The sequence below is a fragment of the Sprattus sprattus genome, assembly GCF_963457725.1.
Source record: "Sprattus sprattus genome assembly, chromosome: 13".
Lineage (NCBI taxonomy): Eukaryota > Metazoa > Chordata > Actinopteri > Clupeiformes > Clupeidae > Sprattus > Sprattus sprattus.
The window spans coordinates 20,110,271-20,138,268 of NC_137911.1; the positions used below are offsets into that span (position 1 = coordinate 20,110,271).

The following is a 27,998-nucleotide window of genomic DNA, read 5'->3' on the forward strand; positions in this document are numbered from 1 at the left end:
ATAAATTGTTCGGTTATAAAAATCATTCTGGTCTGACTTTTGTATGGCTGTGTGTGAGGTGGAAGCACTCTGCTGTAACAAACCATTTCACTCAAGCGGCTGTCACTATTGAACAGTGGTTTTGTAAATATATATTTAAATATTCAACTCTGTAAACACAATGTAAAGGTAGTAAAAGTCATGTTCACATATCTGTATAAAAGACATCAGTAAAATCCTAGGCAGCTTTACATGTGGTGAATGCTGAGATGAATGACAAAAAAGCAACATTCAAGTTAACGGGGCAGGAGGTGAAGTGAAGGAGGAAAAACTCATCTTAAGATAGTCCATAAATCCATGAACAAACAGCGATTTACATTATTAACCCCAAAACTTGGTTTATAACACTGAACCCTTCACAGCTGTTCACAGTGGTTCAGCCATCCACTTATTTTGTGGGAGACTGAACGCACATAGATGGAATGGATGAAAAATTGGCAGATTTTGGCACATTTGAGGGGAGGAAATTCAAAATGGAAAGTCGGGGGAAGGGGGAGGAGGGTAGAAAGACCGATCAGTCCCACTCGATTCCCAGCAGATCACAGCTGATATCCCACAGTTTTCGCTTTGTGTCTTCACTCCTACCCTGAGGGGCTACAAAGGCTGGGGTACAGTCACTGTGGAAGAGTAGAGGGCACAGTAAGTAAAGCCTGCTGTGGCAAAGTTAATGTCCAGTAATAAACACAAGCTGAATGATGAGGTGTTATTGGGTGTACCTGAAGTGCTTGCCGGAGATGGAATCCAGCTCCTCAGCCACAGCGCAGTAGATGGAAGTCTGCGCTCCTTCTTGCGGAGTCTTCAGGAACATGCCAAAGAATGTGAACAGCAGGGACATTACCGTCGAATGGCGGACCAACTCTGAGCGCACTGATCCTGGGTGCACCGAGTTCACGGTCACTTTGGAACCTGCAATCAGTCATTTAAAAATTGACAGATCATCAGGTAGCAAACACTAAATCCTTGTTCCTAATGATATGATCAACACCTGATGAACTTTGGTGTTTGTTTCATTGAATTTTTACGGTGTATGTCCAGTTACTTCAGACCCACCAGTACCTTGTAGCCTGGGTCCCAGCTCTCGGGTGAACAGTATGTTTGCCAGCTTGCTTTGACAGTATGCCAGTCCACTGTTGTAGCTGCCCTGGCTCATTAGGTCGTGAAGGCGAATCCAGCCAAAATAGTGAGCCAGTGATGAGACAACCACAATACGTGATGGTGCACTCCTCTTCAGAAGACCAATCAGGAGGTATGTCAGTAGAAAATGGCCTAAAACAGAGCAGTGAAAGGATTGGGATGAGCTTTAAGTTATGGTGGAGGAAAATAGTATTAATGTTAAGTTTCAGTTTGCATCTGAATAAGTAGTCATAACTCAACACGCATCTAAAGAGCTCTGCTCCAGTTGCTGGGACCAAGACCAGTGCTGAGCAGCTCTCCACTGTAGTTTACAAATATAGTCCCTTTCTGTGTACTGACTCACCAAGGTGGTTGACTCCAAGCTGCATCTCAAAGCCATCTGCAGTTTTCATGTAAGGGCACATCATCACTCCAGCATTGTTAATCAGGATGTGCAAATGGTTGACCTCTGAACAATGGAAAACAAAGAGACAATACAGTTAACTTTTCTGTCCTGAATATAACTGGTTTATGGTTCACAGTGGTAGTTGTGAGAGCCTGGCACTACCTCTGAGGAACTTCTGAGCAAATGCTCGTATGGAACTTGTGTCTGCCAGGTCAAGCTCCCGAACCTCAACCTTGGCACCACCAACTCTAGTGCGGATCTCTGTTGCTGCTATCTCGCCTTTCTCCACATCCCGGCACGCCAGGATCACCCGGGCTCCTGCCAGCATAACAAGTGACAGATAAAGTAAAGCAGCCCAGTATAACTTGAGCATGTGATGATGATGATATGGTTCCTGATTAGAACCAAAGAACTACTATTCTGAAGTTCAAAACACTAATGTTGAGCTGAGGGACAAACCCTTCAATGTATGTTTAGTTCTTATTGCAGTAAACTTATAATTTCAAACACAATTAATTGAGTCAGCAAAACTGTAAAAACCTGAGGGCTGTAAGGACTTACCACGGCTTGCAAGATCTACTGCTGTCTCCTTCCCAATTCCTGTATTTGCACCAGTGATTAGTACAGTCTTTCCATCGAGGCGGGCCTTGGAACGACACACTCCGCCAGCCGAATATTTCCTGTACCAGAATAGCCATTTAAAGTGTAAATTCACCCCCAGCTCTGAGACGAATTCAACCCACTGCATATTTTTACAAACGCTAAGAGACAAGGGGCTGAGAGTTTAGTAGACTGAGAGTCATAGTACCAAAAGTACCAAAAGGTTGACTCTAGATCAGCATCAGCCTTGCAAGGTCTAGGAGGAACATTTTTTAATTAAAATTGAAATTTCGTCAATGCTAACCACAGCAAATAATTTAATTTACAGCTTTTTATTTATTTATTTTTTTAACTATAGTGGCCTATGGCTGAATGGTAACACATATTTTTAAATTAGGTCAAATGATTATTTTCAGCATGTGACAGGTTAATACTTGAATGAAAATGAGGGCATTAAGTATTTAACCGCAATGTATCAGCCGACAGCATGAAAATAATTCAACTGATTCCAAATGTTGACGCTGTGAGAAGATTATAAAACATAAGATTTTAAGATCATGTGAGCAAAATGTGTTACCACTGAAATTGAAATCACAACTTTTCAACTTGTCAGAACTTTCTGTAGCGTCAAGTCGCGCGGTTCACGGATAGAGATAACCTGAAACCTATGTAACCAATGATGAGTGGTTACATTATGGTAACATTGTAACTCCGCCCATGATCAGATCGCATTGGTGGATCTCCTGAAGCGCACTATGCAGGGCAGAGGCGGTTACTATCCCGGTCAAATCTCCTGTGTGCATTTAAATGCGCTATTATACATAAGATCATCAATATCAGTATTGATTTCACCGTTATTCTACTAGCTGTGGCTAGCCTACCTCCAATCTAGTGAGTGTATAGGCTAGATGTCTGACTACATTCTCATCAAAATAGGCTAAAGAATATTAGCAAACATAATTTCCTGGCCTCGCTCTACACATCTCAATACAGCGGACGGCAGTCTGTATAATGTCGCCTACATTACAATGCAAACGACTATCATTACTGCAGCTCTGCACTTAGATCAAGAAATAAAACATTAAGTCACCAACACGCCAATCCATTTCACTCACTGCTTACCTAATATGCGGAAACAGCAACATCATAAGCAGTCCAATTACCCCAAAGCTTATGCAAATGAATACGAGCACCATGATGACAAATATCTTGACGGCTGTTCTAGAGCTGCACCGCAGCTAGATTGTTGAATGAGCTTCTGCTGATCCGAAATGTGTAGATACTGCTGCACCTTCTCTCGCTTCAGAGATGCGATGTCCAGAATGGGATCCTGGGATTGTAGTTCCCCGAGTAGTCTGTAGGCTTTGGCAGAACTACACATTGGTTTTCCTATAGGATTTCTTGTTAATGTTTGACCGTTTGTGCGTAATTACAAGAAGGACCCATTCCATTGACAATATTAAGCTATTAGTTCCAGCTCACAAACAGGCAGTCAAGAATAAACCATGTCAAAACATTTAATTGTCTGAATAAGTATCAAAACACCTTGATGTTGTAAGGGGATATCAAGGATACTTCAGCTAGTAATAATGTTGTAGTAGAGCCAAAATCAGTTGAGACAAGCCTGTCAAGATTCTGGATAGTGAGCTACACCATTGACCACAATGCACCTCTTGAGAGGTCACTGATACCATGCCTGAATTGAGCATCATGATTGTTATTCAGGTAGGTCTATCCGTTGTGTTCTGTACAGTCATAATAAGTACGGTAAATTGAGAATTTTGACTGAGGTTGAAAAGCATGACTATAAATTCCAAGTATGGTTTTTATTGAAATATGAAATGTTAAGGGCACGGCAGGCAACGAGTAAGTCACCTAAAATCACGAGGTTCACGCGGAAGAGAACGCCCCGATGATTTTATGTTAGTAGGGTGTTTGTGTTTCTGCTTGTTTTATGCTAAATCTACTTGTTGTTGTTTTCCATGGACACTGGCATGATGTCATCAGAGGAGTTTGAAAAGTTACATGAGATTTTCACATCTCTGTATGAAGAACTCCAGCTGATACCTCAGCGGATCTTGCGATGTCACGGAGGTAAATACAAGTAACGTTATCCTAATGACATTAGCTAGTTTCATAGAAAGAAGCTTGGTAAGATCATTTTGCGATATTTGGTTGTACAAGGCAAGTATTGCGATTTGCTCAAGGCACATTTTGGAAGCGATCTTTTTTGTTATCACTGGCCCACACAAATACTAGTTACAAGCTAAATTGAATCCCAGCATATCGTTGTTCATTGGCGCATTGATGGCAAACTGTTGTGATAGGGGTAGCAACTGCTTAACATGACTACTTGTTATCCCCCATTAGTACTTAGTATTGTTGGTTAGCTTGGCTAATATGTGCAAGGAAAGCATGATTATATCTAGAACGTGTAATCATATTTTGTTGTAAACCGGTTTAAGAATGTCTTGTTTAAAGTTTACTCTGTAGTTTACTAGTTTACTCTTCCAGTCTTTCGTGTAATTTGGAGTGGTTAAGTATGTTCTGAAGGAGGAAGAAGTAAACTCCGTGTAGGGAGGTTACCTGTTCAAGAAGTCAAGATTTAGTTGAGGTTTTCTAATGGAAAATGTGCCTTCTTGCAATATCTTATTGCCCATTGAAAGCACAACGATTGGATAGGGAACTACTCATTATTCTAATACAATTATAAAATAATATTGACCCATCAGATCCCAAACCATCTGTGGTACAAGCCTCAAATCTGAGTTAAATTGTGCTGCTAACCCAACAAGCTGGTGTGTAAAGGACTCATAACGTACTTCTTTTTGTAGAAGAGAGAAAGCGGTTGGTGCGAGTCTTCGATGAGAGGATTGGGGAAGCAGAAGAAGTTGTGAGTACATTAATCCTTTAATAATTATCTGCAACAGCTCTTACAGATTCACATTACGGCATTTGGTATGCAGCCAGTATGTGGAGTTATTGTACCGTCCCTGATTACCCCTTCACTTCAAGCCAGCCTTAAGTCAAGCATCCAGCTTTAGACAGCAGGGGGCGCTCCGCTTCTGTCAAGACAGACCTGTCCCACTCTGGCTCACCATGTTTCTGTGCAGCCTCAGCATTGAATGATGTTAATTAATATTCCTGATGCTTTAAAATTACCAGCTGCAAAGTATGGACCGGGAACTCATTGGAGCCCCATCCTCCTTCCGAAACCCAATGAGCACCAAGGTCCGGATGTATAGGAGGGACCTGGGCAAGCTGCAGCGGGATGTCCGAAGCTCAGATCAGGGTTCTGGCCTGGCAGTCCGCCCTGGAGAGAGCAGGCAGGGCATCTATGCCACTCAGAATGACCATAGTGTAAGTAATTAAATCTGTATGCCATCTTACGATTCATTTACCAGAGGAGAATGTGGTTTGGCCAGACTTTTGGCTGCATTGTTTTTAATAAGTTGCTGGGACATGTTGATCTTGTCAGATACTGCCTATGTAGTAGTATGTATAGTGGTTGGTTGTTAACAACCAATTAATATGCAAGGATTGTGTATGATGTGTTACAATTTGTTATACAAATTTAATGTTACCCTCTCTCTGTTCTCTGTAGACTCACCTGCAATCACAGAGGGCCATGCTCATCCAGGGCACATCATCTCTTAACAACGCCACAGCCAGCATTGAGCGCAGCCAGCGACTTGCTGCAGAAACGGACCAGATTGGTAATGAAATCATTGAGGAGCTGGGCGAGCAGAGGGAGCAATTGGACCGCACACGTGACCGGGTGAGACGAAGAGAGAAAGGGAAAGAAGGAGACTGACAATGTTATGTGACAATGGGAATGACTGTAATAAGGAAATGTGACTGAAATTAGGATCGGAAGAGTCATAACCACAATAGCTCATTGTGTTCCGTTTTCGTTTTTACAGATGGTTCATACTGGAGAGAACTTGAGCAGAAGTCGAAAAATCCTCCGCTCAATGTCCAGACGGTGAGCACATTTTTGGCAATCCTCCAAATTCCAGTCTGCCAGTCTAAGCAGGTGGTGTTGATGTGTTAGGAGTGTTGATAAGCGTTATCAGTCCTTCCTGATGAATGTGTTTTCGCTTCCAGAGGTTGAAGTAGATTATGTGTATATAATATTTCATAACAGCGGAGGGGACTACCACACCCCTTTCTTTTAGCCAATGTAGGTCGCATGGACTTCCATAGAAAAACACTTGTCTCTGTCTTGTTTTTCTCAGGCTTGTGACCAACAAACTACTTCTGTCAGTCGTCATTGTAATGGAGCTGGCCATTCTGGGGGCTGTGGTGTACCTGAAGTTCTTCCATAAAAAATAGGTCACTTGGTACTCAAGAAGAGTACAGCCAAGAGACAAGAGGCACCACACTATCACTGTCATCTCCCCTCCTTCCTTCTGTCCCTCTTTATCTTGAGTGTACACTGATTCCAGGACACTAAAGAGACTCTATGTTACTCCCTATAAGCTCTTGCTCTCCTTCAGGGAGCTGCTGTTGTAAACCCGCAGCAGCAGTGGGAGGGAAAGACTCTGTGCTTGGATGGTGTGTAATTACATTCAATCAAAAGACTGATTCTGGGCCACATGGACAAAATCTCTCAGTGATTATAGACTGGGGCCCTTTTTCTTTGCTGGCTGTCTGCTGCACTCCTGGCCACCCTGGAGAACTGAGCCATGGGGAGCACAGAATGATGAAGACAGGGATGCCTGAGGAGCCTGTGGACTTGGGTCGAGAGAGGCCCAGAGGAGACCTCTAAGCCATGAATGTGGGTTCACTTCCTGAGGCACTGCTACCGGCTCTGCATTTTTAAAGAGGAGGATCCCTCTCCTGGCTCCCGTGTTTTTGTGTGGGTGTGGGAGATGATATATGGGGCAAATGTTTATACTAACAGAGACTGACATTAATCACCATGCACTAATAAATGTTAATGTAACTTAAAATATAATGTATTGTTCTAGGTTTGTAAAATAATTCCGCAATGATTTTGAAGAGGAATAATTGTTCTGTTCAGTCTTATTCTAGGTATTAAATAGGTCATTGAATGTCAGGTGTGGTACACATGGAGGTTTCTCATGGTGTATTTTTTTATTGGTGAAAACAAATGCAGGTCTGGCAAGAAGATAATTCTAATATAAGTAAGGTATTTTGGCCCTCAGATTTCTGTGTACAGGGCACCTGCTACTATGAAATACATTCTCATGGGTGTGTGCAGACACACAGACCTGTGCCCTGCTTGCCATCTTTGTTTATCTCAGTAGTAGGAGACTGATTTAATGGGTTTGAACCACAGCGTGCCACGTGCCATCTTTGTTTATCTCCGTAGTAGGAGACTGGTTTAATGGGTTTAAACCACAGCGTGCCACACGGCAGTTGTGGGACATCATATAAGAGGTGTTATATTTCACAGAGAATGCCAAGAACAATTCTTATCAAGGAATGAATCAGTCTGTAGTTCACTTATCAGTATTTTATTGAGTTCTGAATTATTCAGAAAGATAAGTAAAAGCAGTTCAACCATAAATCTGTAAACAGACATAGTATCTCTATTTCTGGTAGGAGGACAGTTACTTGCCATACTTTTCATGTAATTTCCAAGATAGGGATATGTCCCAGGAAAATTAAGCTCTTTACTTGGATTGGTTCATTACAACAAACGTAATAAAAAGATTTGCTCTAGGCTATATAAATTAAAACCATACTTTGCAAAAAGTCACTCAAGATAATTTTCGCACACTATAATGTACAACTATATAAAATAACTATATTAAAAAAACCGCACCTGGTCCTAAAGTGCAAACATTTCTCATTATTGCGAAGGGGTCCATGGCACAGCCAATGTGGACAGGCAGCCAAGGTTTTAGGCAGACAGCAAAATTTAAAGCTGTCTTTTTTTTTTTTTTTTGCTTTTGTATTTTTTTTGTATTTTCCAGGAAGTTTCACTTCCCACAGGTAAACTGTATTATTTTGTCCACATCCGACTAATCACCTGTTAACCGAGCTAAAACCAGCAGTCCTGACCGCCTGGATACTCAGCATACTGACACAAACACACACACTCACTCGCTCACCGGACCTTAAATGTAAGTACCTGTAACCAGGCAGTCATTTGTTGTAGTCATTGTATGAATTCGAGATGATGCACCACTTCTGAAATCAACACCTTACGTGGGCAGCAAAAATTGTTCCAGCCACATTTGTGATCTGGTCTCAATATACAGACTTTTAAAGAATGTTTGGAATGCAGAATTGTGTGATGTAACAGTTCATGACTTGTGCCTGCAGCTCTAAAGTCGCAGCTGCTCCGTGTCTTCCTTTGACGTGGACTCGTCCTGGTAGGTCACGGGGGCACCCTCACGCGTCTGTCCCAGTGATGAGACGATCACGTCCACTGCTAGACTGGCTGTAATCTCCACCGCCTCCCTGCTTGCACCCAGGGTAGGGTTCACTTCCACGAGGTCCATGGCAGACAGTAGCCCTGCATCAGACAGAGGCTTTCATTATCAACATATACCACCTTTATGATGTGTCTCGGCTTTCTGTCCATTTGATAAATAATTGAGAGTCAATCTTTAATGTTTACCTGTGTTGTGAATTTCCTCTGTGATGTAAATGCCCTCTCTGTAAGTGAGTCCTCCATTGACTGGGGTTCCAGTGGCTGGGGCCAGGGAGGGGTCGAAAGCATCGATATCAAAGCTCAGGTGTATCGGTCTTTGTTTCCTGTGTAAGAACAAGCAACATCCTGAATTTACAAGGCAACGGTAAGCAATAGTGCTCTAAATTACTCCTGCTGCTTTTAGCATGGCTGCATTAGAGCAGAGTATCTGTGAATTCATTTGTAATTTTTTGATCAGGTAATGAATTTACTTTATGCTCTACTTTTCTCTTACCTTGCCAAAAGATGATCAAAAGTCTCTTCCATAACTCTCTGAATGCCCATTCTATCAATGTCTCTCATGGAAAAATACTGGATTCCCAGGTTCTTCAGGATAATGCTGAGGAAAAAAATAAATAAGTAAGGACATTATCTGAATGTGCACACTTTGCCCAAACACAAATGACAAAATCGCCCCAATTAGATAAGATGGCCTTTGTCAGCTGATTGCAATTCCATGCTTACTGTTCACCAGGATCCACGTCTCTCAGGCCAATGTAGACCAAATCCCTGGCGGAGAGGAAAGGCTTCATCCAAGAAAAACCTGGGATATCTGGCATCTGTGAGGACAAATGCAACTGTTAATGTAAGTATAGACAGCATATTATGTAAGCTGGTATCATTCATTGACAGCACTTGCAAGACATTTCTAAGACAACAGGTTTCAAGAAAGAACAAATTCTTAGAACTTAATCAGATAACCCCTTAGGGGCAATGCTTGACTGGAACATGAGGCTTCCTGTTACAGAAGGTTACGTAACAATCAAGGGTACACAGAAGCACCTAAGGGCTTAAAGATAAGTGCTCCAATTACCTTGTCTTGGAGTTCTTTGAGCATGAAGGCCACCGACTGGCCGTGGAGGTTTCCAGAGGGGGAGGTTATTGGAGTGTTGATGTCCGCATGGGCATCAACCCAGATCAGACACAGATCGGGACACTGCTGGGCATGACCTTGCACAGAACCAATGGCCAGGCTGTGGGAAATGAGGAGCTGTTAAGTTCACATTTCTACCTTCAGTTTCTGAAGGATGTTCTTTCCTTCACTCAATAGGTGAGAAATAGTTCTCGTGTTACCTGTGGTCTCCTCCGAGCATAACGCTGGTGTGTCCTGCATCGATGGCACGGCTCACTGCGCTTGCCAGAAGCTTATTGGCCTGGCCCACAGTGCGTGGAAACGGCACGTGCCTGAACGGCTCGTCCTTCTCCAAATGCTGGAACTTTAAGTCTCCAAAGTCATGGACGGGGTAATCTAAAGATATGACATGTATGACAGTGAGTTTCAATAGTTGGTGTATAACTGTGTTGTTATCATCAATAAACCGCTCTGAACTTCATCACAGCAGTCTTTCCACCTGTAGCAAACCCTAGCTAAATCCTGTGATTGACAGGACTAGTGTTGGGAAGTGGGGGTGTCACTTAATATAGTCCCAAAGGTTTAGGGGGGCTGTGTGGTCAAAATAAACATTTTCCATGCGTCCCATTTTCCCATGATCAGGTTTCCATTTTGGTCTGACCAGCCCGTGCTCCATGTAAACAGACAGGAATTCCATGGAAACATTGGTTGCATTGCGAAGGCTGCTATGCATCAACACATTAAGTAAGGTAAGGGGAGTGGTGGGCAAGCATGTAGTAAACAAGTTATTGAGGGCAAAGGAGGCACCATCTGAAGACGATTAGTTTAGCAGCCATTCAGAGAGGTGTCGTATTACTCTGCCAGTGCTTAAGAAAACTGATGAGGCATCTTTTTACCATCCATCCATAGTCATCATGACAAAAATAGAATGGAAATGTTCTGTCTACCATAACGAAATGAGTAGACTGCATTGCAAGAGGACACTGATCCTCTGGCTTGAGATTTGTGCCATGTATCAGATTTATATTAAGATCTTCAAACAGTGAGTTAAAATTCAGTTTTAATATTGAAACTGAAACCACATCTACAAAGCCTTATCATCATATGAGCATCACCGACTTGTTGGACACTGACATGTTCGACTTGTGGTGAGACATTTTCTCAAGCTTTGTTGCAATGGCAGAGATGTCTAAGCAATTGTTTCCTAGTTCTGTTTTGAGTCACTTTTAAGGAAGGTATTCTGCTCAATTTGTATCTCAATACAGTCGTTTGTAAAGCTCAAAAAGCATGTTCAGTGCCTGCCGATGTGGCAAAAGTATGTCAGTCGTCCACATCCGACCACGGAAAAAAGTGCCCTCCTTATAGCTCCACTATCAAATTACGCGCTACAGTTCTTGCTCAACTATTAATACGAGACGGGCGACGCAATGTTTATCTGTTTCACAGCTGACTACTGTTGGAAGAGATGCACTATTTATACCTACAATGACTTGCACATTCCGAGGACCAACCATGGGTAGATAAGTTCAGACTGGGTGTGGAACTTCCCATGATTATTCACAATACTTCTTAATTGTACAACGAACATAATATTATGTATGCCGGTGATAATACACAACTTACTTGAATGTTGTTTAACTCTTACACACAAACCCATAATAAGTAGTTTTAGAGGTGCCAGAACACGTTTTTCCACCAGGGTGAGGAATCAGTTTGGTGTGGAATTATATAACATTAGCCCACCCATCCATTTTATGATCGTCTGGTTTTCACAAGGGAACATTTTGTGGGTGGTAACTTAAAATGACGATGTCTCAAGCAATTTTTTCTATGGCTCTGAATGGGACAAAACCGTGTGCGTCAGTGGGCGGGAGGTTGTGTATGACGCATGGCCGAACCCATCTCTCAGTCCATGTGGTCGCAACATTCGCCTAATTTCCCCCAATTTTAAACAATCACCTCTGTCACCATAATCCCCCTAAACTGTAAATCCGTTGTAATCATGTAATCACCACAACACGGAAGATCGAACAATGCCCATATTTGTTCAAATCGTTTTACTACTTTGCAAGCCTATGATGTAAGAGCCAGCTATAGCTTACTTCCGAAAGGATGTCCTACAGAGAAGAATTGTTATAAGGCTTAAGACTTTTAGTTCCATTTACATCTTAAATGCCTACTGTACTTACCTAGATTTGACAGTCTCTCAACTAGACCAGCATCCCGAATGGCTTTTGGTCCGTGCTCGACTCCTCTCCTTTTCTGAAACGTGAGAGTGCGACATGATGACCCGGTACCAAATAATAAAGGCCTAAATTTTAAAACATTACAGGTTTTACACATTCGCAGGATTTGTAACATTTCTTTACCTGTCCTTTTGAAAACGGAGCTCCCAAAATAGCGACTGAATGTGCCCGACTCTTTTGAATAGCATGAAGTTGTGTTCTAAGAAGACGAGAGAGCGGTCCTCTTAAAGCCATTGCGAAGGAGTTGGGAAGCTTTATGAAGCCTGCAAGTTGTCTTGAAACGAGAGTCGATGGTTTGGCCGAGCAAACAAAAGCAATACTGTCCCTTTCAGATGGATGCTGATTCTGAAATTGACGAGGGCGCGTTTTGTCTTTTGGACCAAATGTTATTAATATTCATGAGGAAAGGGCGTGACAAGGAAGCCCCTGTGAGAACAGAACAATTCTGACATGTATTTTCAAGAATCGTTGGCAGACCTAGTGTTTCCAAAAAGAGGCAGTACCTTAGAAGCACTTAACTGTTTCACCTGACCTTGACCTTCCTAAAATAAAGTTAGTTAAAGTTGTTTGGCATACATTCATTAATTATATTCTGTGTGCCCATTCATGGTGAGGGGTTGCGTCAGGTTTTGTGGCACACCTTCACTTCACAGCCAATGAAAAACCTAGTTTGCGAGGGTTTGTTCGGAGGGTGTGCTCACTAGGAGGGCCGCATGCAGATGTCTCCGATTGCTCACAGTGGGGAATTTCCAACAGCAATGCCTCTGATGTTTTCCCCATCTACACGTCCAGCTGGTCACAAAACAAAACCTAGTCAATTTCGATTTGGGTATTTTTCACCTCAACACATTTCGGCCCTTTCCTTTTCTGTAAAGTTGGAAGAAAATAAAAAAAAATACATAATTATTTATTTAAAAAAAAAATACACCATAAAGCTTGAACTGATGAGCAGAATTGGGCAAAAAAAATGTTTTATTGCAATAACAGAGCATGATGTCAAATAAGTCATATATCTAATTTAGCCTATAGATCGATGGTAAATGGGGGGGGGGTTACCTTTCTGAATAGTCACATGTTGATGGAAATGTACTCTATCCATAAGGAGTTTTCCACGATGGTTTGAATGTGCGCTTAAGGATGTAAATTAGGTCAAAGTATGTGTCGCCACCTGGTGGTACAAATACAGAAATACATTTTTGTCTCCATTTTTCCGTCAAAACACCCAAAGTGCATTGCGCCACGGTCACGGTGGTTACCATAGACATCATATAGGTGACAGACACAATACCAGAGAGCATTTCTCCGCTGCCGGCCCTGCTACTCATAGACATGTATGTGCCTATACATGTCTATGCTGCTACTACCAAAGATTTTAGATAGGCCGAGCTTCTTCATGGCAATGCATGTCTATGGGAGCAAAAGGGGGACAGTTCTGGTCTGTAAAAAGGGCGCGAATTCTGAGCCTGAATTGTCGTTGATAAAGGTCGAATGAGTTGGAGTAGAAATATATAAATGATAGAGTACGTCTACAGATCAATACATTATCAGACACCTCATCATAATACACATGTCGACAATGTGTGTCGTTTTTTCCCGTTTTGCCTTTGCTTTGCAGCTAACGTAGTTACATAAATTAGTGTTTGCTACTCCATTCTAGCTCTAGAGTTTTATTAAATTAGCTTTGCTATCTTTATTTTTTCCTCACTGGATCTAGTTCATTTCAAATGAAGCAATCCTTTCAGAGCTTCTTATGCTGGCTCCTAGTTATGAGACTGACTAATATCTGTTGTCAAAATAAACTTGTCTTTCTTCTAAGAAGTAGCTACCATATCCAACAAAGTCGAAATTTGTTTCAAAGAGTCAGAAGGGTTTGGGGATCATAACAAAGTATCCGAAATGTATGAACCTAACCACAGAGGGACAGGAAGTTATTACTTTATGAATTCTTGACATATTCCCATAGACTTGAATGGGGTCGTGGATTCCTCTGGTTTGCATAAAGGAATATTTGTGACTCCCCTCTCGCGATCTGGGCTCCAGGAAGTGGATCATCATGAAGTATCTTGCTCCGCCTATGATCTTTGCTACTACCCACTCTACCGACTGCTACTCAACTCACGTTCGTCCATCTTATGCTGTGCCTCATACATGCGCATATTGCTAACTGGCCGGCGTATAATATTCTAACGTTTTTGGGGGAATTTCTCATGAGTCTCTTATCTTGTTAGTTGTTAACACATACAGTTAACTACGTTATCAAACAAAATTGGTTGAAGTAACCCTGGGATAAAGGAAACGTAGGTAAGCTCAATTGTTTCTTGCTGTTAGCTTCATACTAGCTAGCGTTGCAATAGCTTGCTAACATGGTTAGGCAGTTGTGGCCAGATTGGTAGCACTATAGGTAGCTACTAACGTTAGCTGAACCAGAGACTAGTGCTCTTAGCGACAATGACATACATAATTATGTCCATACCGTTCCTTTAGTATTGCTGTCATATTCTGGATGGGAAAGTTGTCCAAGCAGAGTATGGTTTATTTGACAGCTATCGTAACTAGCTACCGGGGTAGCCAGGTTAAAATAATCTGTTGATTTATAGCGAAATAAAGCTAACCAACTAGCTAGCTATAGCTAGGTAATGTTTAGTGTGAATTAATGATGGACAACACTGTGTAAAACATACCTAACATTATATAACTTTAGATTGGTAGCACCAATATTCAGTTAGCTTGCTAAAATAGTGGTTGCAGTATTTTCAGATGTATTCAATTGGACCGGTTTAATTGTCAGGCTACACTATAGTTGTGAAACGCCGGTGAAGCTAATTTCCACGGTAGGGGCATCGAAAAGAGACTGGACAGTTTGACTGACATCACAAATAGTCTTAAGAGGTGTTAGAATTGTATTTTATGTCGGCATAAGCTATTTGACAGAATTGCTTGTGTAGGTGAATGAATGTAAACCTCAGTGATGTCTTATTAATTGGCTACATTATTTGCAGTGAGGTATCGCTACAGTAATGGTGAAAACAGACTAGACCAGCTAATAGCATGTGTGGTAACTGACTACCTCATGATAGGCCGATTTGCAGTGGCACTTTGTCCTAACTGAAATATAGTAGTAGGTGAAATTACTGATATCTTTACTTTAGGTTCCTTTCCATCAAGATGTCCTACCCCCCTCACCTAAATCGGATTCCACAGCTGCCTCCTGGAATCCCCCCTCCACAGTTTGGAGGGTATCCTCCCACAGGGCCCCCAGGTGAGTGAATGAGCATCACTTCATTATCTGATGGAGCATCACTTAATCTTTTAATGTGTTGGTTAAGAAGGCATTCGGGGTACTAGAGCTGATTAAATTGAAGTGGTTCTAGGTGAAAGTCAGGACAATACGTACAACCAGAGTTTTGTATACTACAGTTAGCCAGTGTGGTGTGAGGGTTAAAAAAAATAGCTCTTAAACTTGTTGTGTGTTGCCCTCAACCAAGTCACATTGAATATCTTTTGTCGTTTTATGTGAAGGAGCTCCAATGATCCCAGTTCACATGGGCATAATGACACAAGGACCAACGGTAAGCCACAATGAAATGTCCATCTGTCCTAAGACTTAACTTAGACTTCTAACTGTGCACATTTGTGGGATGTAGCCACTTCAGGCAAACACCTAATGTATGCGTTTTTTTATGTATTGGATGGGTGGCTGTAGGTCCTGCTACCTAACCCAGTGTCTATGACACAGAAGCCAACAGTTGTAAGAAAGGAGGCAATCACAGTGCAAGCGAAGGCGTCAGAGCAGAGCATCAACAACACCAACACTATTACTACCACCGGCGGCCCAACCACCACAGTGTTTGTTGGGAACATTTCGGAAAAGGCTTCAGATATGCTTGTCCGACAGCTTCTATCGGTGAGTAAAGTCTGATGCAAAGGTTCAGCACATTGATTGACAGATCTTGTCACAACAGCTAGGCGTGGTGAACTTACTGCAATGACTGATGGGACATTTTATGTTTTGTCTTCACAGAAGTGTGGCTTGGTTCTCAGCTGGAAAAGAGTCCAGGGAGCCTCGGGGAAACTCCAAGGTAAAAACAAAACAGGTAAAACCATTTCTGATATATTTATCACCCCTCCCCATCATTATAATTCACCATTCTCCAAATGGCCCCACCCCAATGGTGTCCCTACCCCCAAGGAGATGATGCATGCTGGGGTGGCCTGTGTAAGGGTTGGGAGGTTGCACAGTAGGACATGTGGAGCATGTTGCTTATGTGGGGTTTGGCCTGGGAGAGGGAAGGGAACCTAAAAGTTTTTATTTTTGTCTTGTCTTTGACTTTAAATGCCTTTTCAAACCACACCCCTTTTTCATTTCCAAAGCCTGTTCACTCCCCCTTCACACTTCGGCCCCTCACCATAGTGTGCTCATCATAGTGTAAGCGCAACAGGCTCAGTCCCAGGCACATGACTAACTCTTGCCCTCTCTTCTTTCTCCGCTCCCCATAGCGTTTGGTTTCTGTGAGTACAAGGAGCCTGAGTCCACCCTCCGATCTCTGCGGCTGCTCCACGAGCTGCAGATCGGGGACAAGAAGCTGCTGGTGAAGGTCGATGCCAAGACCAAGGCCCAGCTGGACGAGTGGAAGGCCAAGAAAAGAAATGCCAATGGGGTGTGTGTTCTGCCTGTTCTATTTGGTCTTGTGTTTTGACAATGCAACCTTAATCCAGGTGATTCTCCTTTCAGTCGCTATGAAGACACCTTTATCGTAACTCCCTCAGGGTTCATGCGTTTACATCATTTTAGCAATTTTTAAATCCAGAATAGCTTGCTTAATTGTGCAGATATACAGTCTCAGCAGTATGTGTGCGCCCTGGTATTTGTATACCAGGCCGCTGCCTCCTTGCAGGTTGTTGGCTCCTTGCTTTACTAGTTGAGCCATAGGATCACCCAGCAAAATATCAGCTTGATGTTTTAGGTACTTTATTCTAAAACTATTTATTTTGCACCCCCCCAAAATTTGTACTTGGGTTGTTTTTGTCCCCGAGCTGATACTTTAACCTCGTCCCTCCACACCTGTCCATTCTCTCTTGCTAGGCAGCAAAGCCTGAGGATGGTGCAAAGGACGAGGAGGACGAAGAGGAGAGCTTGGATGAAGATACAAAGCGCCGGGACCTGATAGTGAAAGGGGCAATCGAAAGCCTAATTCGTGAGTACTCCAGTGAGCTCAATGCCCCTTCTCAGGACTCGGATTCACACCCCCGCAAGAAGCGAAAAGAGAAGAAAGAGGAGGTACCATTCACACTCTATACGACCACATACCATTGTTTAGATTTTAACACTAGCTGCCAGTACCCATTACATAAAGGAACACAACACCAGTTTTTATGGAGGCGCATATAAACAGTATTTTTGGAGATGCCCTCACTTTATTAAAATGAGGCAGTATTCATGATAACATTGCAATGTTCATCATGGAATGTACTGTGTTGTCAACTGTTACATGTAATATGGATGGATGGTACCGCAACCTTGGGGTTCGTTGCTCAACTCTACTACTCTAAACTCTATAACTTTAAACTCGTAGGTGTGCTAGCCCTGCTCAGTCTGTTTACTTTGTTTCTGACCTAGGAGGATATCAATGCCATCGAGATGGAGGATGATAAGCGAGACTTAATTTCCAGAGAGATCAGCAAATTCAGAGACACTCACAAGGTAACCATTATTTCGTTTTATTTTTGGACTTAGCCGTGGGCTGTATAAACATTCACTGCCCAGCCGTGTGTTGCCTTAATAAGCATAAACACAATCTTAATCGCACCAGTGCAGAAAACATCTGACAAATAAAAGAAAAATGTAGAGCAGGACCAATTCAAAACACAAAAGTGCATGGTTATAATGTAAACTTCACTTAAAGCTAATCTATTCATTAAACCCCACCATTATGATAGAGATCATATGGTGACTAAAGCAAGATGAATCTCAGAGCTTTGGGAAAACTTGCAAGGATAGGATGTAAGTATGAGCTTCCTTTTCTTCTCTACACGTCTTGGGCGCCCCCTTCTGGAGGATCTGCAAATGGGGCAACTGGCTCAAGGGCCTCCCCTTGAACATCAACAGCCTCAAAGCACTTGGGATGCAATGGTAGTTTTGATTTAAAGAATTTTACCTCATGGGGTTGTGGTGGTTACTCAGTAGTCATGGACATTTTTGTCATCAGCCATAGAGCTTAGTGAACCATTGCGGGTCCTTCTTTATGAAAGATTTTTCCCCCATAATTTTTCCCCATTTATGAGTAATTGTCTTTTGGGGGGGACAACTAAATAACCACTGCGGCCATTTTGCCTGCAGTCTGTGCTAGAGTAGGGGGCGCCCTTCCACAGCACTCTGATGTTCTGAAGACCTGACAGGTAAGACCACAGTGTGTCTCCTAGCCTCTTGTCATTCTCCTTTATTTCCCACTGTTACCTGTTTTCTTACCAGTCCTCTTCACTCACTCTCTGTGTCTTCATTTGTGTCTTTGTCCATTCCATTTGGTCCTTTTTCTGTTTTAAGCTTTACAGTGTCCATGTGCTGCTTAGAAGGGTGCAGTGTAGATACTGGTTTAGACTTGCTGGAGGTCCATGCGTTATCCAGATGGTTTGTTCCATTCGCTGTTCGTTTATGTTAATATGGCATCTGTGGTCTTCTGTGATGGAAGGGTTTATATGTAACACAGTGGCTATGCTGAAATGAGGAGTCATATTTTCTCAGGAATAAGGTCCATTAATCAGAGGGTTCCTGCATTTGCATTATGACGAGCCATCTCATCAGTTTCCACGACAGGCAGACATTACTAATCCATTGAGACTGCGCTTAACAGTCAGAGGTGCAGCTTGAAACATAAAGGTTACTGTCAATAATGTGACCTTCAGCCCAAGAGGCCTTCTAAACATCCAGGACTGAATGGTCAGAACCTATTAATAATACTGATAACCCTGTTGATAGGCAGCAATGCATATGGGGCCTTTTCATTGCAACAGAAAATAAGAACGGCAGCATATTTAGAACCAAGTTACTGGCTTGACAAATAATCAGTGGTAGAGTTAAATTGCCCTCTGTATCGGCTCACTGACGGTAAGTCCAGACATGCACATAAGGAAGGATTTAAGTATCAGAGAAAGAGTCTCTTCTTATCCGGCTTTCTAGGGATATTCTGTCCCTGTGTTTGTGTTTCCTTCCCGATTGGCTTTCCTATCTTCCCATTCCATGTCTCATCTTCCTGACACAAGACCCCTCAACTCTCTCCTGTGGTCATTTAGGGCCTCTCATAGCTTTGGAACAGGAGAGAGAGAGAGAGAAAGTGATCCTCTTATATGTGAGGTCCTTTCTGAACGCTCTGATGAGTTGTGGGTTCTCTGGCTGGCTGGTGAGTTTTTGTCTGTGTGTTTTTAATGTTGGTATTGGAATCTGGAGATCCAGTTGAAGACGGGGTAAGACTGATTCTTATATGATTTCAAATGGGTTTTTTTCTTCCATAAAAGAAAACAAAGCAAAACATACCGTGGATTTAAGTGCTCCTACACACTTACTGTTAATCTGTGTGCCCACTGTCCTCTCCCTTCCTTGATATAGGTATTTCCCTGTGTGTGCACTTTTGTCATTGACATGGGTGGGTAGTGGTAGGGTTTACTTTTGTGTCCCCAGCCTTCAGTATGACTGAATGGTTTGACCTGCTCGCCCTCCTAGGCCTAGCATATAAGCAGCTAAAACGCAAGTGAAGTGCTGAATCCGTAGTTCACCGTCTGTAAGTCCCAAACTATTTGTTTCATCCAGATGAAGCTGTTCTCTTACTGCAGTGACTGAAATGCGTATCATGCCTTTCTGTATGTGTAGGTACTTAAAGATTGTAGACATTTTGTCCATCTGATCCAGTTCTGTTTCGGAAACCTATTATCTCTGTTGTTTGTTCATCTGAAATGGTTCATATTAAGGGGGTGGGGGCGGGGGGGGGGACACGCAAGTTTCGGTGTTTACGTAAAGTGGTTTCCAGTATCTGTGCGTACAGCTATTGTGTGTGGTAGGCAGACATATACGTATGGAAAAACAAACAAACTTCAACCCAGTTACATAAGCCTCTCAATGAAATGTTATTACGAGTAAGTGTGTGAGATGGCATACCATTGTGTAAGTGACCCACTGGGGCTCAGTAGTGGCAGGATTGTGTTCATGCCATTGTGTAAGCACAGGTTTTTGCTTGATGGGTAGCTGTTAGGGGCCTAATTCTTTTTATATTGAGTCACACTCACATGTGACTGCTGCAGCTTCTTCCCTTTGTTGATGTACCTCCAGTGGACTCCATCGCCTAACGAAGCTGAGCAGATGGCATCCAAAGGGGCATCTGTGGCCATCATTCAGTAGAGAGAAAGAGAGGGAGAGTGTGTGTGTGTGTGTGTGTGTGTGTGTGTGTGTGTGTGTGTGTGTGTGTGTGTGGGGTACCACTTTCAGAAAAATGTTAACAACATTACAGTGACACATATCCTCTTGTTGTACTGTTGAAGTCTTGTTGTATTCTCTTGCTTGTTTCTCTTCAGCTACCAAAGCTGGTCTGTTGTCCAGTGGCAAGTTAAGCTAAACTGCTTCCCTGTATTCTTCCTGGGTTCCTGACAGAAACTGGAGGAGGAGAAGGAGAAGGAACGGGTGGATCTGGAGCGCGAGCGCAGAGAGCGGGACAAAGAGAGGGAGCGTGAAAGGGAACGGAGGGACCGCGAGCGAGAGAAGGAGAGGGAACGTGAGCGCCTGAAAGAGAGGGAGAAGGAGCGAGAGAGCCAACGCGAGCGAGACCGAGAACGGGACCGGGACCGCGACCGGGACAGAGAGTGGGAGAGGAACAAGGAGAGAGACCGGGAACGGGAGAGGGAGCAGGAGAGGAGCCGCGACAGGAGCAGAGACCGCAGCAGGTCCAGGTAAAGGCACACGAGTGATTCTGTTCAACCGGGCCTCAATAAGTCAAAATGCCGTTGGCATGTGCTCTCTGAAGGTTTTTACACAACATTTTAAGTTTTTTTTTTTTGCCCAAAGGTACGGTGGGCAATATTGGAGAACCCAGCAAGAGTAAACTAGATTTTGAAAGTATTCAACTGAAAAAAATCCTCGCCCCCTTCCTTCAGGTTTCCCTCAAAAACATATGAGGCACACTGCCTTACTACTCCAGGAGGACGAGTCCACGATAGAGAGTGTTCTGCTACATAGTTCAGGGAAATAACAAATTCACCCTTACACGAAACAAACCGGATAATTCCCTGCCCAACAGAAATGGAGAAACTATGGCCCCACTTCTCAGCCCCTTCAACCATCGTTCAGTGCCATTGTTAATGTCACCTCCTGACTTGTGCAGGCTGCATTGGTTTGAAGAGCTACATTAACAAACAAACAAACAACTGCCTGGCCTCCTGCACCTGTGGTGGGTGCTTTTACTGAACTGTCAAAATTGGCTTCCAGACCCCTTCGATCCCATCTCTTTAGTTGCCCACAGACCACCTTGGCTCATGGTCGGCCAGACTGAGAGGAGGTGGCATGTCGGGTGGATGTGCTGTTACCCATATATTAGACTGTGCTTATACATTTTTCACCGAGTTGGTGTGTAGTAACCATGGAAACCTGTCTGTAAACAGCCATTGGTCCTTTGTGGGTCTTCTTCACCACTGAGGCAGGCACATAGGCCATCCAGTAATTTAATTCGGGTTGAATTAAAAGATTGAACAGGCTTTTAACAGCCATACGACTCTGTCAGAGCAATCGATTTATTTGTTGATGTTGGGACGTGAAGAGAATTTCAAGATATCTTCTGAAATACATTGCCTACCCCAAAAAAAAGTCAGCCTAGCAAAACCCTTCGAAGCAATGTGCAGTAGAAACCATTGTCTGGAAAAAACCTTTGATTGAAGCCTTTATGACTTAAAATGTTTAGGCAGCCCATGAACTGTCTACCCTGAGGCTACCCTCTTGCATCTGTCCGTCTTTGTGATGGAAATGCAGACGTCATCCCCATGTTCTGTCTGTTCTCAAGGGAACGTAACCGGGAGGACAAAAAGAGAGACCGGGAGGAGGATGAGGAGGAGGCGTATGAGCGGCGGAAACTTGAGAGGAAGCTCAGGGAGAAGGAGGCCGCCTACCAAGAGGTACTTTTTATACATTTTATCCCCCAAACAGGGAAGTATAGAGAAAGTGTTAGGAGTCTGGCTCGTAGGAGTTCAAAGAAAAAAGTTTTACCGTGAAGCATTATGAAAGCAGTAAAACAGCAGTAGAAAACAGAGTTTTGAGTTGAATAGTCAGAAGGATGGACAAGTCCATTGTTGAGTTAAAAGTTTTTACTGAAATGTGTGAAAAGTTGCACTTGAGAGCGATGCCAAGCTAACAGGGTGACCTGTGTTTCTAAAGCGCCTGAAGAACTGGGAGATCAGGGAAAGGAAGAAAGCACGGGACTACAGCAAAGATGCTGAAAGAGAAGACGAGCGACGCAGAGAAATGGTAAGAAAAAAAATCACACTGAAATGTATATCAGCAAGTTACATGTCCTGCTAGTCTAGATGCAGACGTACATATTTGCTTTTATGCTTGTACACCATTTGAACGCTTATGTTCTGATTCCTAAGGCTAAAGAGGCCAAGCGGCTGAAGGAGTTCCTGGAGGATTATGACGACGATCGAGACGACCCAAAATACTACAGGTGGGTCCACTCATTTGGCTTTGAGTTCCATAGGAGTTGTCTGAATGACAACGTTTCTTTGGCCACATGTATCAATAATGCATTCACACTAAAAGCGTATGTGGCCTATGCAAAATATTGGTAATTTTCAGATTGGAGTTTAAATGCTGATGCAAAGAGGCTAAACAGTCTGTGTATCGATCATTTCTGCAGTGAGAAATTCTTGCGCATGTAGTTGTGATTGTATAGGCCTATTATTGCCATACCTGAAGGGTAGCATCTACCATAGCTAGCATGCTAACTGAATGGGAAGGAATCACTTGGTTGACTTGAAGGTCTATTTAACAGTACGAAGGCTATTAAAAAGCATTTTGCATTTTGTCAGGTTTTCCCAAAGTGGTTGATACACCATTTAGCACCATTTAGCCTCCTTGCATTAGCATTCATTACTCCAATGTGCAAATCACCAATATGACCTGGTGGAAAAACCTCCACAAATGGAAAAAATTAAGAATCTTGGAATTGGGTGTACAGGTGTTGCCTAAGGCAGGTTGTACGCAAAGATTGACATATTTAGACCCAAGTCTTCCACACTTATTGAAAGAAAGGTATAAATGTGACGCACATGTTTAAAGCTCTAAGAGCACTTATACAGGTAGAAACTTTGTCTTGGGAAGAGGAGGAGGAGCCTCGTAGCAGCTCATGTAAGCTGACATGTTCCGTGAATTCTCCACCAGGGGGAGTGCTCTGCAGAAGCGTCTGAGGGACAGGGAAAAGGAGCAGGAGCTGGACGAGAGGGACCGCAAGCGAGAGAAGGAGGAGCTGGAGGAGATCCGCCAGAGGCTGCTAGCTGAGGGCCATCCAGACCCTGAAGCCGAGCTCCAGAGGGTGCGTATTAGAGATGAGCGCTCGGAACTCATGGGTAGAATTTGGATTGTAAGATTGTTTGTTAGTCTGTGTGAATCAGGCAGGTGCTGAGAAGAACACTTTGGATGGAAGACAGTAACTGGAGATTTTCAGCCAAGATTGCGATTCTATTTAAGCATATTATTACATACCAAAACACGATAGGTCTGTTTGAAATGCAAATGCATTAAGATTATGAAAGAGTGAGTGATGGCAGATTACATAGATTAGAAAAACGATTGATACCTGACAGTCTTTCCTTAGTTGCTTAATTGCTGTGAATTGCCTATAAGGCATCATATTGTAGGTACATGTTCTGTCCTCATGCAGGGGTATCAAATAATGTCAGTGCATTGGTGCCATGGTTGGGCGTCAAATAAATGTGGGTGCAGTTTAACATAAATGCTAAGATAATGCTGGTAGTGTCCTGAAAACGGCAAAAATAAGATGTTGGGGATCTCACCCAATTGAATAGGCACCGACTATTCAACTCAACAGCAGGTCAATTAAGTTGATCGCATGGAGGCGCCATGCAAAAAAAGAGGTCAGTTACAAATCAGTCTCATAAAAATATAATAAACTATCAAGTTTGAGCTCTGATTTAATAATTAAAATAATAACTACAACCGAAATGACCATATCCATCGCTAGTTCTGAGAGTTCTGAATAGTACAGGTTGGCAGCATTCATGCTGTAAATATTTATTCACACAACTGTCAAACTAACTAATGAACAAAATGGCTCCCGGCCGTGACTTTTATTGAACTTGATACAAGCACCCTGTGTGTTCTAACATCCATAGTTAAATTGTTCTGCAGCACTCCAGCTATGTTGCAGGGATGAGAGGGGAAATCTGTGGCATAGTTGTTTTGTTTCTTTGCCTTGGATGGTAGTTTGACGGTCAGGCCTGGTCTCTCCTCCCTGTGCAGATGGAGCGTGAGGCGGAGCAGCGGCGGCAGCCTCCCCCGAAGCCTGAGGAGCCCGAGGAAGCACCCAGGGAGCGCAGCAGCCACAGAGAGCAGCGTGACCGGGACCGCGAACGTGATCGCGAACGTGATCGCGAACGTGAAAGAGAGCGAGAGCGAGAGCACAGGTCTGGAGGCGAACGGGCCCCCCCTCAGCGCTCCGATCACAGCTCTGTGGAAGAGGAGGACGCGGATGACGGCCCCGACATGGACGAAGATCCCGGGGATGAGGAGGAGGAGGAGGAGGAGACGGCGGAGGTCAAGCCCTGCCTGAAGCCCACACTCAGACCCATCACCGCCGCGCCCTCCATCTCCTCAGCCAGTGGTAACGGCACCCCCCTCACGCCTGGCAACGAGTCGCCCTGCGGCATCATCATCCCCCACGAGAACTCGCCCGAGGCCCAGCCTGCTGAGGAGCACCGACCAAAGATTGGCCTCAGCCTCAAGCTAGGTGAGCGGAGCGCTTATGTAATGGGCAGCAAAGCCTTACTGCACTGCATACAGGTTGTTTTTTTGTGGGGTGGGTGTGGGTTCAAATGCAGCCTGGGTTCACAGCACTTCTGTTACTATAGCTTATATCACAACAACAATCTTGGCAAAATCAAAGCCGAATTAATGTCTGTGGGGAAGTTTAATGTTACCTTACACAAATTTAATACAGGTACCTGCCTGAAAGTTAATCGGTTGGAATTAGCCATCGCAAACATTAGCAAACGGGACAAAACAATACTGACCTGTTTATTCTGTGAAACATAATAAAACTATAGTTACCCACCTGTCAAACAGAAGCAGAACCTCCACATCAGTCTTCATGCCTATCTACTCTTGAGTTCTCTCCTCTGCTGGAAAGCTTCTCTGAAGCATTGCTTTTCACCCATGTCTAATTGTTTTCAATTTTTGTTCTTCTGACCTTCTTCTCTTTTCTGATTTAAACCACTCATGTCACTAAAAAATCTTATCTGATGTAGATTAAATCAGCTGAGAATCTAGGAACCAGAGTTTGGAGACCCCAGTAAGATAGGGTGAATGGTGTGGGGATTTAAACCTGTTACCCTGTACTCTTTTCTGTTCAGGAGCCACAGGCAGCCCTAGTCAGCCACACATTGTCAAGCGCAAGAAGCTTGCAACCGTGGAGAGCGTCTTCAACCGTTTCGATGAGGAGGAGGAATCGGAGGCGCCCCGCAAGCGCAAGCTGGTGCCTCTGGATTACGGTGAGGACGACCGCGGTGGCAACCTGGGATTGGACGGGCTCGATGTGAGTGCGACCAAGGGGGGCGCCAACAGCGAAGAAAAGCGCAAGCACATCAAGAGCCTGATCGAGAAGATCCCCACGGCCAAGGCCGAGCTCTTCACCTACCCACTGGACTGGTCCATCGTAGACTCGGTGAGGACTGGTTAAACTCTCGCTCTAAAGTGCACATAAGACGGCAAATAGTGGAATGGTGTTCTGATTGAGTGCATTGTGTCTCCTCCTCAGACTCTAATGGATCGGCGGATTAGGCCATGGATAAACAAGAAGATCATCGAGTACATCGGAGAGGAAGAAGCCACACTTGTTGACTTTGTGTGCTCAAAGGTCAGAATAAGAGTGATGAACAGATATTTGAAGTGTCATTATGTGTGTATGGAGACTTGATTTAGAGTTTTTTTTGTAAATACGGCATGCTTGGTGAACCGAGTCATTTCTGTTTCCAGTGACTGACTGGCTTTGTGAGAGCTGCCTTATACGTGCTATTAATGGATGTGGAATGTGTTCCCTGCTTCATTCTTCACAGGTGATGGCACACAGCACCCCGCAGACTATACTTGATGATGTCGCCATGGTGAGTTCCTTGTTCAGTTAGTTCCGTTAGTTGTTATGAAATTAATTAGTGCTGTCAAAATTAATGTGTGAATTTTTGTGATTTCATTTGAAATATTTAACACGTTTCAATTTGAGAAAATATCGCAATTAACACAACTGTTTTTGTATTAGTTCTGGTATTGTATGTAATGGTTAGGTTAAAAGCAATCACAGGAAATTGTGCGATGAATCACTTTTTTTTAATTAATAGATTGGAATTCATACAGAACATGTTTTTCTTTCATGTACATTATAACTTAGTTGAATCGTACTGTTCATTACGCCTTGTGTTTTGCTTTTCAGGTGCTAGATGAGGAAGCTGAAGTCTTTGTAGTGAAGATGTGGCGGCTGCTGATCTATGAAACTGAGTCCATGAAGATCGGGCTGGTGAAATAAAGATGAAATCCGGATAGAGGGGGAAGGCCTGTTTTCCCTGGCTTTGCCCTCTCCGCTCCTCTATCTCAGACTATTTATTTAACCCCGTGCAGACTATGGGTCCTGAGAAACAGCACGACCATGAGAGCGTTGGCCTACACACCCCTGTCCTGCTAGAGAGAAGGCTCCTGTACAAAGCTGTGGCTGCTGTGTGTGTGTGTGTGTGTGTCTGTGTCTGAGTGTGTGTGTGAGAGTGTGTGGGTGTGGGTGTGCGTGTGTCTGAGTGTGAGTGAGACATAAATGTGGAATTGCTAAAAATGTGACCTGACTGCACGGCCACTGCAAGTCTGTTGCCCAAACGGGGGGGGTGAGGGGGGACCGTGGGACAGTGTTGAGGGTTTTTTAAATATGGCACTTCCACCAAAGTTCAGCCTCCTCCGCGATTCACTAACTTTGATTTTGGACGATCGATAAGCACCCAGTGCAACTCTTCTGACAAGTGTAATTAGGAAGAAAGCACTGGTTTATCATGGCCTGTATTTATAATGGGCTTCACAGGAGGCCAATCGGGATCATTGGAAGGAAGGAAGGAATTAAAGTTTGTTTTGGAACGTGGGGTCCGTCTTTGAAATGTTTTGGTTTATGAAAATGTTGGTGCTTTGCACTCCGACCCACTTAAAGACTTTTGTTTCCATAGTAAGTGTCCATGACTATAAAATTAAATAATGTTTTCCTAAAAATGCTTTGAGCGTTTTATTCCCCATGGAATAGGTGTGATTTAATGGGCCGTCCAAGATGACATGACAACGAACATGAACTTCATTGCCTCTCTAATGAGGAGACATCTTTAATGGTGTTAAAACAGTAACACATAATGTGGAGACATCATTCACCTCACCACTCATCTAATTAATTACTGCAGAATTGCTCCAGGATGTTGGCTAATGAGACAGCTGGCTCAGCGTGAGTCATATGGCTATGGAAGAAAAAAATGGATGGGTTTGTGTTGAATATACGTTTGACATCTGTGAACTTAAACAGCAATACGTGATCCAAAGCCACATATACCAGAGGGGAGATGTACTTTTGTGTCATGTACCCCTGGCAGTCAAACCTTTGATCTTGTCAAAACTTTACTTTAAGCACAAGGGTTTTCAATACTGCTCCTGAGGCTGTGTGCTTAACCTGTTTGCCTTTTCTGCACACCTTGAGGCCGTGATCAGTTACAACTGATATTAGCTACTCAAGAGCATTCTAATCGCACTGTTTATCAGATGTGCACCAATCAAGGTTAGAGCTAAGATGTGTTAGC

General features: G+C 43.4%; 4 protein-coding genes across 7 annotated transcripts; 2 read left to right on the top strand and 2 right to left on the bottom strand.

Moving 5' to 3' along the window:
- Positions 1–553: 553 nt before the first annotated feature.
- Positions 554–3,354, bottom strand: rdh12 (retinol dehydrogenase 12; the record flags this gene model as incomplete). The annotated part of the gene is made up of 7 exons (XM_080849702.1): positions 554–656; positions 756–945; positions 1,096–1,305; positions 1,517–1,621; positions 1,721–1,876; positions 2,120–2,238; positions 3,281–3,354. The coding sequence occupies 7 exons, from the start codon at positions 3,352–3,354 to the stop codon at positions 554–556; spliced, it is 957 nt and encodes a 318-aa protein (XP_080705828.1).
- Positions 3,355–4,095: 741 nt separating this feature from the next.
- Positions 4,096–7,091, top strand: vti1b (vesicle transport through interaction with t-SNAREs 1B). The gene is made up of 6 exons (XM_080849737.1): positions 4,096–4,252; positions 4,993–5,051; positions 5,324–5,518; positions 5,763–5,936; positions 6,082–6,143; positions 6,397–7,091. The coding sequence occupies exons 1-6, from the start codon at positions 4,141–4,143 to the stop codon at positions 6,491–6,493; spliced, it is 699 nt and encodes a 232-aa protein (XP_080705863.1). The 5' UTR covers positions 4,096–4,140; the 3' UTR covers positions 6,494–7,091.
- A 534-nt stretch (positions 7,092–7,625) lies between these two features.
- On the bottom strand, positions 7,626–12,260 carry arg2 (arginase 2). The gene is made up of 8 exons (XM_080850772.1): positions 12,048–12,260; positions 11,868–11,940; positions 9,900–10,074; positions 9,640–9,799; positions 9,291–9,385; positions 9,061–9,165; positions 8,754–8,890; positions 7,626–8,648 (listed from the first exon to the last, which is right to left on the bottom strand). The coding sequence occupies exons 1-8, from the start codon at positions 12,156–12,158 to the stop codon at positions 8,458–8,460; spliced, it is 1,047 nt and encodes a 348-aa protein (XP_080706898.1). The 5' UTR covers positions 12,159–12,260; the 3' UTR covers positions 7,626–8,457.
- Positions 12,261–14,059: 1,799 nt separating this feature from the next.
- rbm25a (RNA binding motif protein 25a) lies at positions 14,060–27,385 on the top strand. 4 transcript variants are annotated; one of them, XM_080849527.1, is made up of 18 exons: positions 14,060–14,225; positions 15,074–15,183; positions 15,444–15,493; positions 15,628–15,828; positions 15,946–16,018; positions 16,422–16,582; positions 17,008–17,202; positions 17,542–17,625; positions 20,560–20,855; positions 21,959–22,070; positions 22,330–22,419; positions 22,545–22,618; positions 23,335–23,485; positions 24,433–24,919; positions 25,542–25,852; positions 25,946–26,044; positions 26,244–26,291; positions 26,615–27,385. In XM_080849527.1, the coding sequence occupies exons 2-18, from the start codon at positions 15,090–15,092 to the stop codon at positions 26,705–26,707; spliced, it is 2,619 nt and encodes an 872-aa protein (XP_080705653.1). In that variant the 5' UTR covers positions 14,060–14,225; positions 15,074–15,089; the 3' UTR covers positions 26,708–27,385. The 4 variants fall into 4 exon arrangements, with proteins under 4 accessions (XP_080705653.1, XP_080705656.1, XP_080705654.1 ...); XM_080849530.1 differs by having other exon boundaries at positions 15,946–16,003; XM_080849528.1 differs by having other exon boundaries at positions 14,060–14,221.
- The last annotated feature ends 613 nt before the right edge of the window (positions 27,386–27,998 follow it).

Bases quoted from the DNA above. Each gene is read 5' to 3' on its own strand.
- vti1b (XM_080849737.1), top strand. From the start codon at position 4,141: ATGGACACTGGCATGATGTCATCAGAGGAGTTTGAAAAGTTACATGAG. The intron at 4,253-4,992 runs GTAAATACAAGT...TTCTTTTTGTAG, and splicing joins GATCTTGCGATGTCACGGAG to AAGAGAGAAAGCGGTTGGTG. The intron at 5,052-5,323 runs GTGAGTACATTA...TAAAATTACCAG, and splicing joins TTGGGGAAGCAGAAGAAGTT to CTGCAAAGTATGGACCGGGA.
- arg2 (XM_080850772.1), bottom strand. From the start codon at position 12,158: ATGGCTTTAAGAGGACCGCTCTCTCGTCTTCTTAGAACACAACTTCAT. The intron at 10,075-11,867 runs GTAAGTACAGTA...TCATATCTTTAG, and splicing joins TGAGAGACTGTCAAATCTAG to ATTACCCCGTCCATGACTTT. The intron at 9,386-9,639 runs GTAATTGGAGCA...TTGTCCTCACAG, and splicing joins TCAAAGAACTCCAAGACAAG to ATGCCAGATATCCCAGGTTT.
- rbm25a (XM_080849527.1), top strand. From the start codon at position 15,090: ATGTCCTACCCCCCTCACCTAAATCGGATTCCACAGCTGCCTCCTGGA. The intron at 26,045-26,243 runs GTCAGAATAAGA...CATTCTTCACAG, and splicing joins TTGACTTTGTGTGCTCAAAG to GTGATGGCACACAGCACCCC. The intron at 26,292-26,614 runs GTGAGTTCCTTG...TTTGCTTTTCAG, and splicing joins TACTTGATGATGTCGCCATG to GTGCTAGATGAGGAAGCTGA.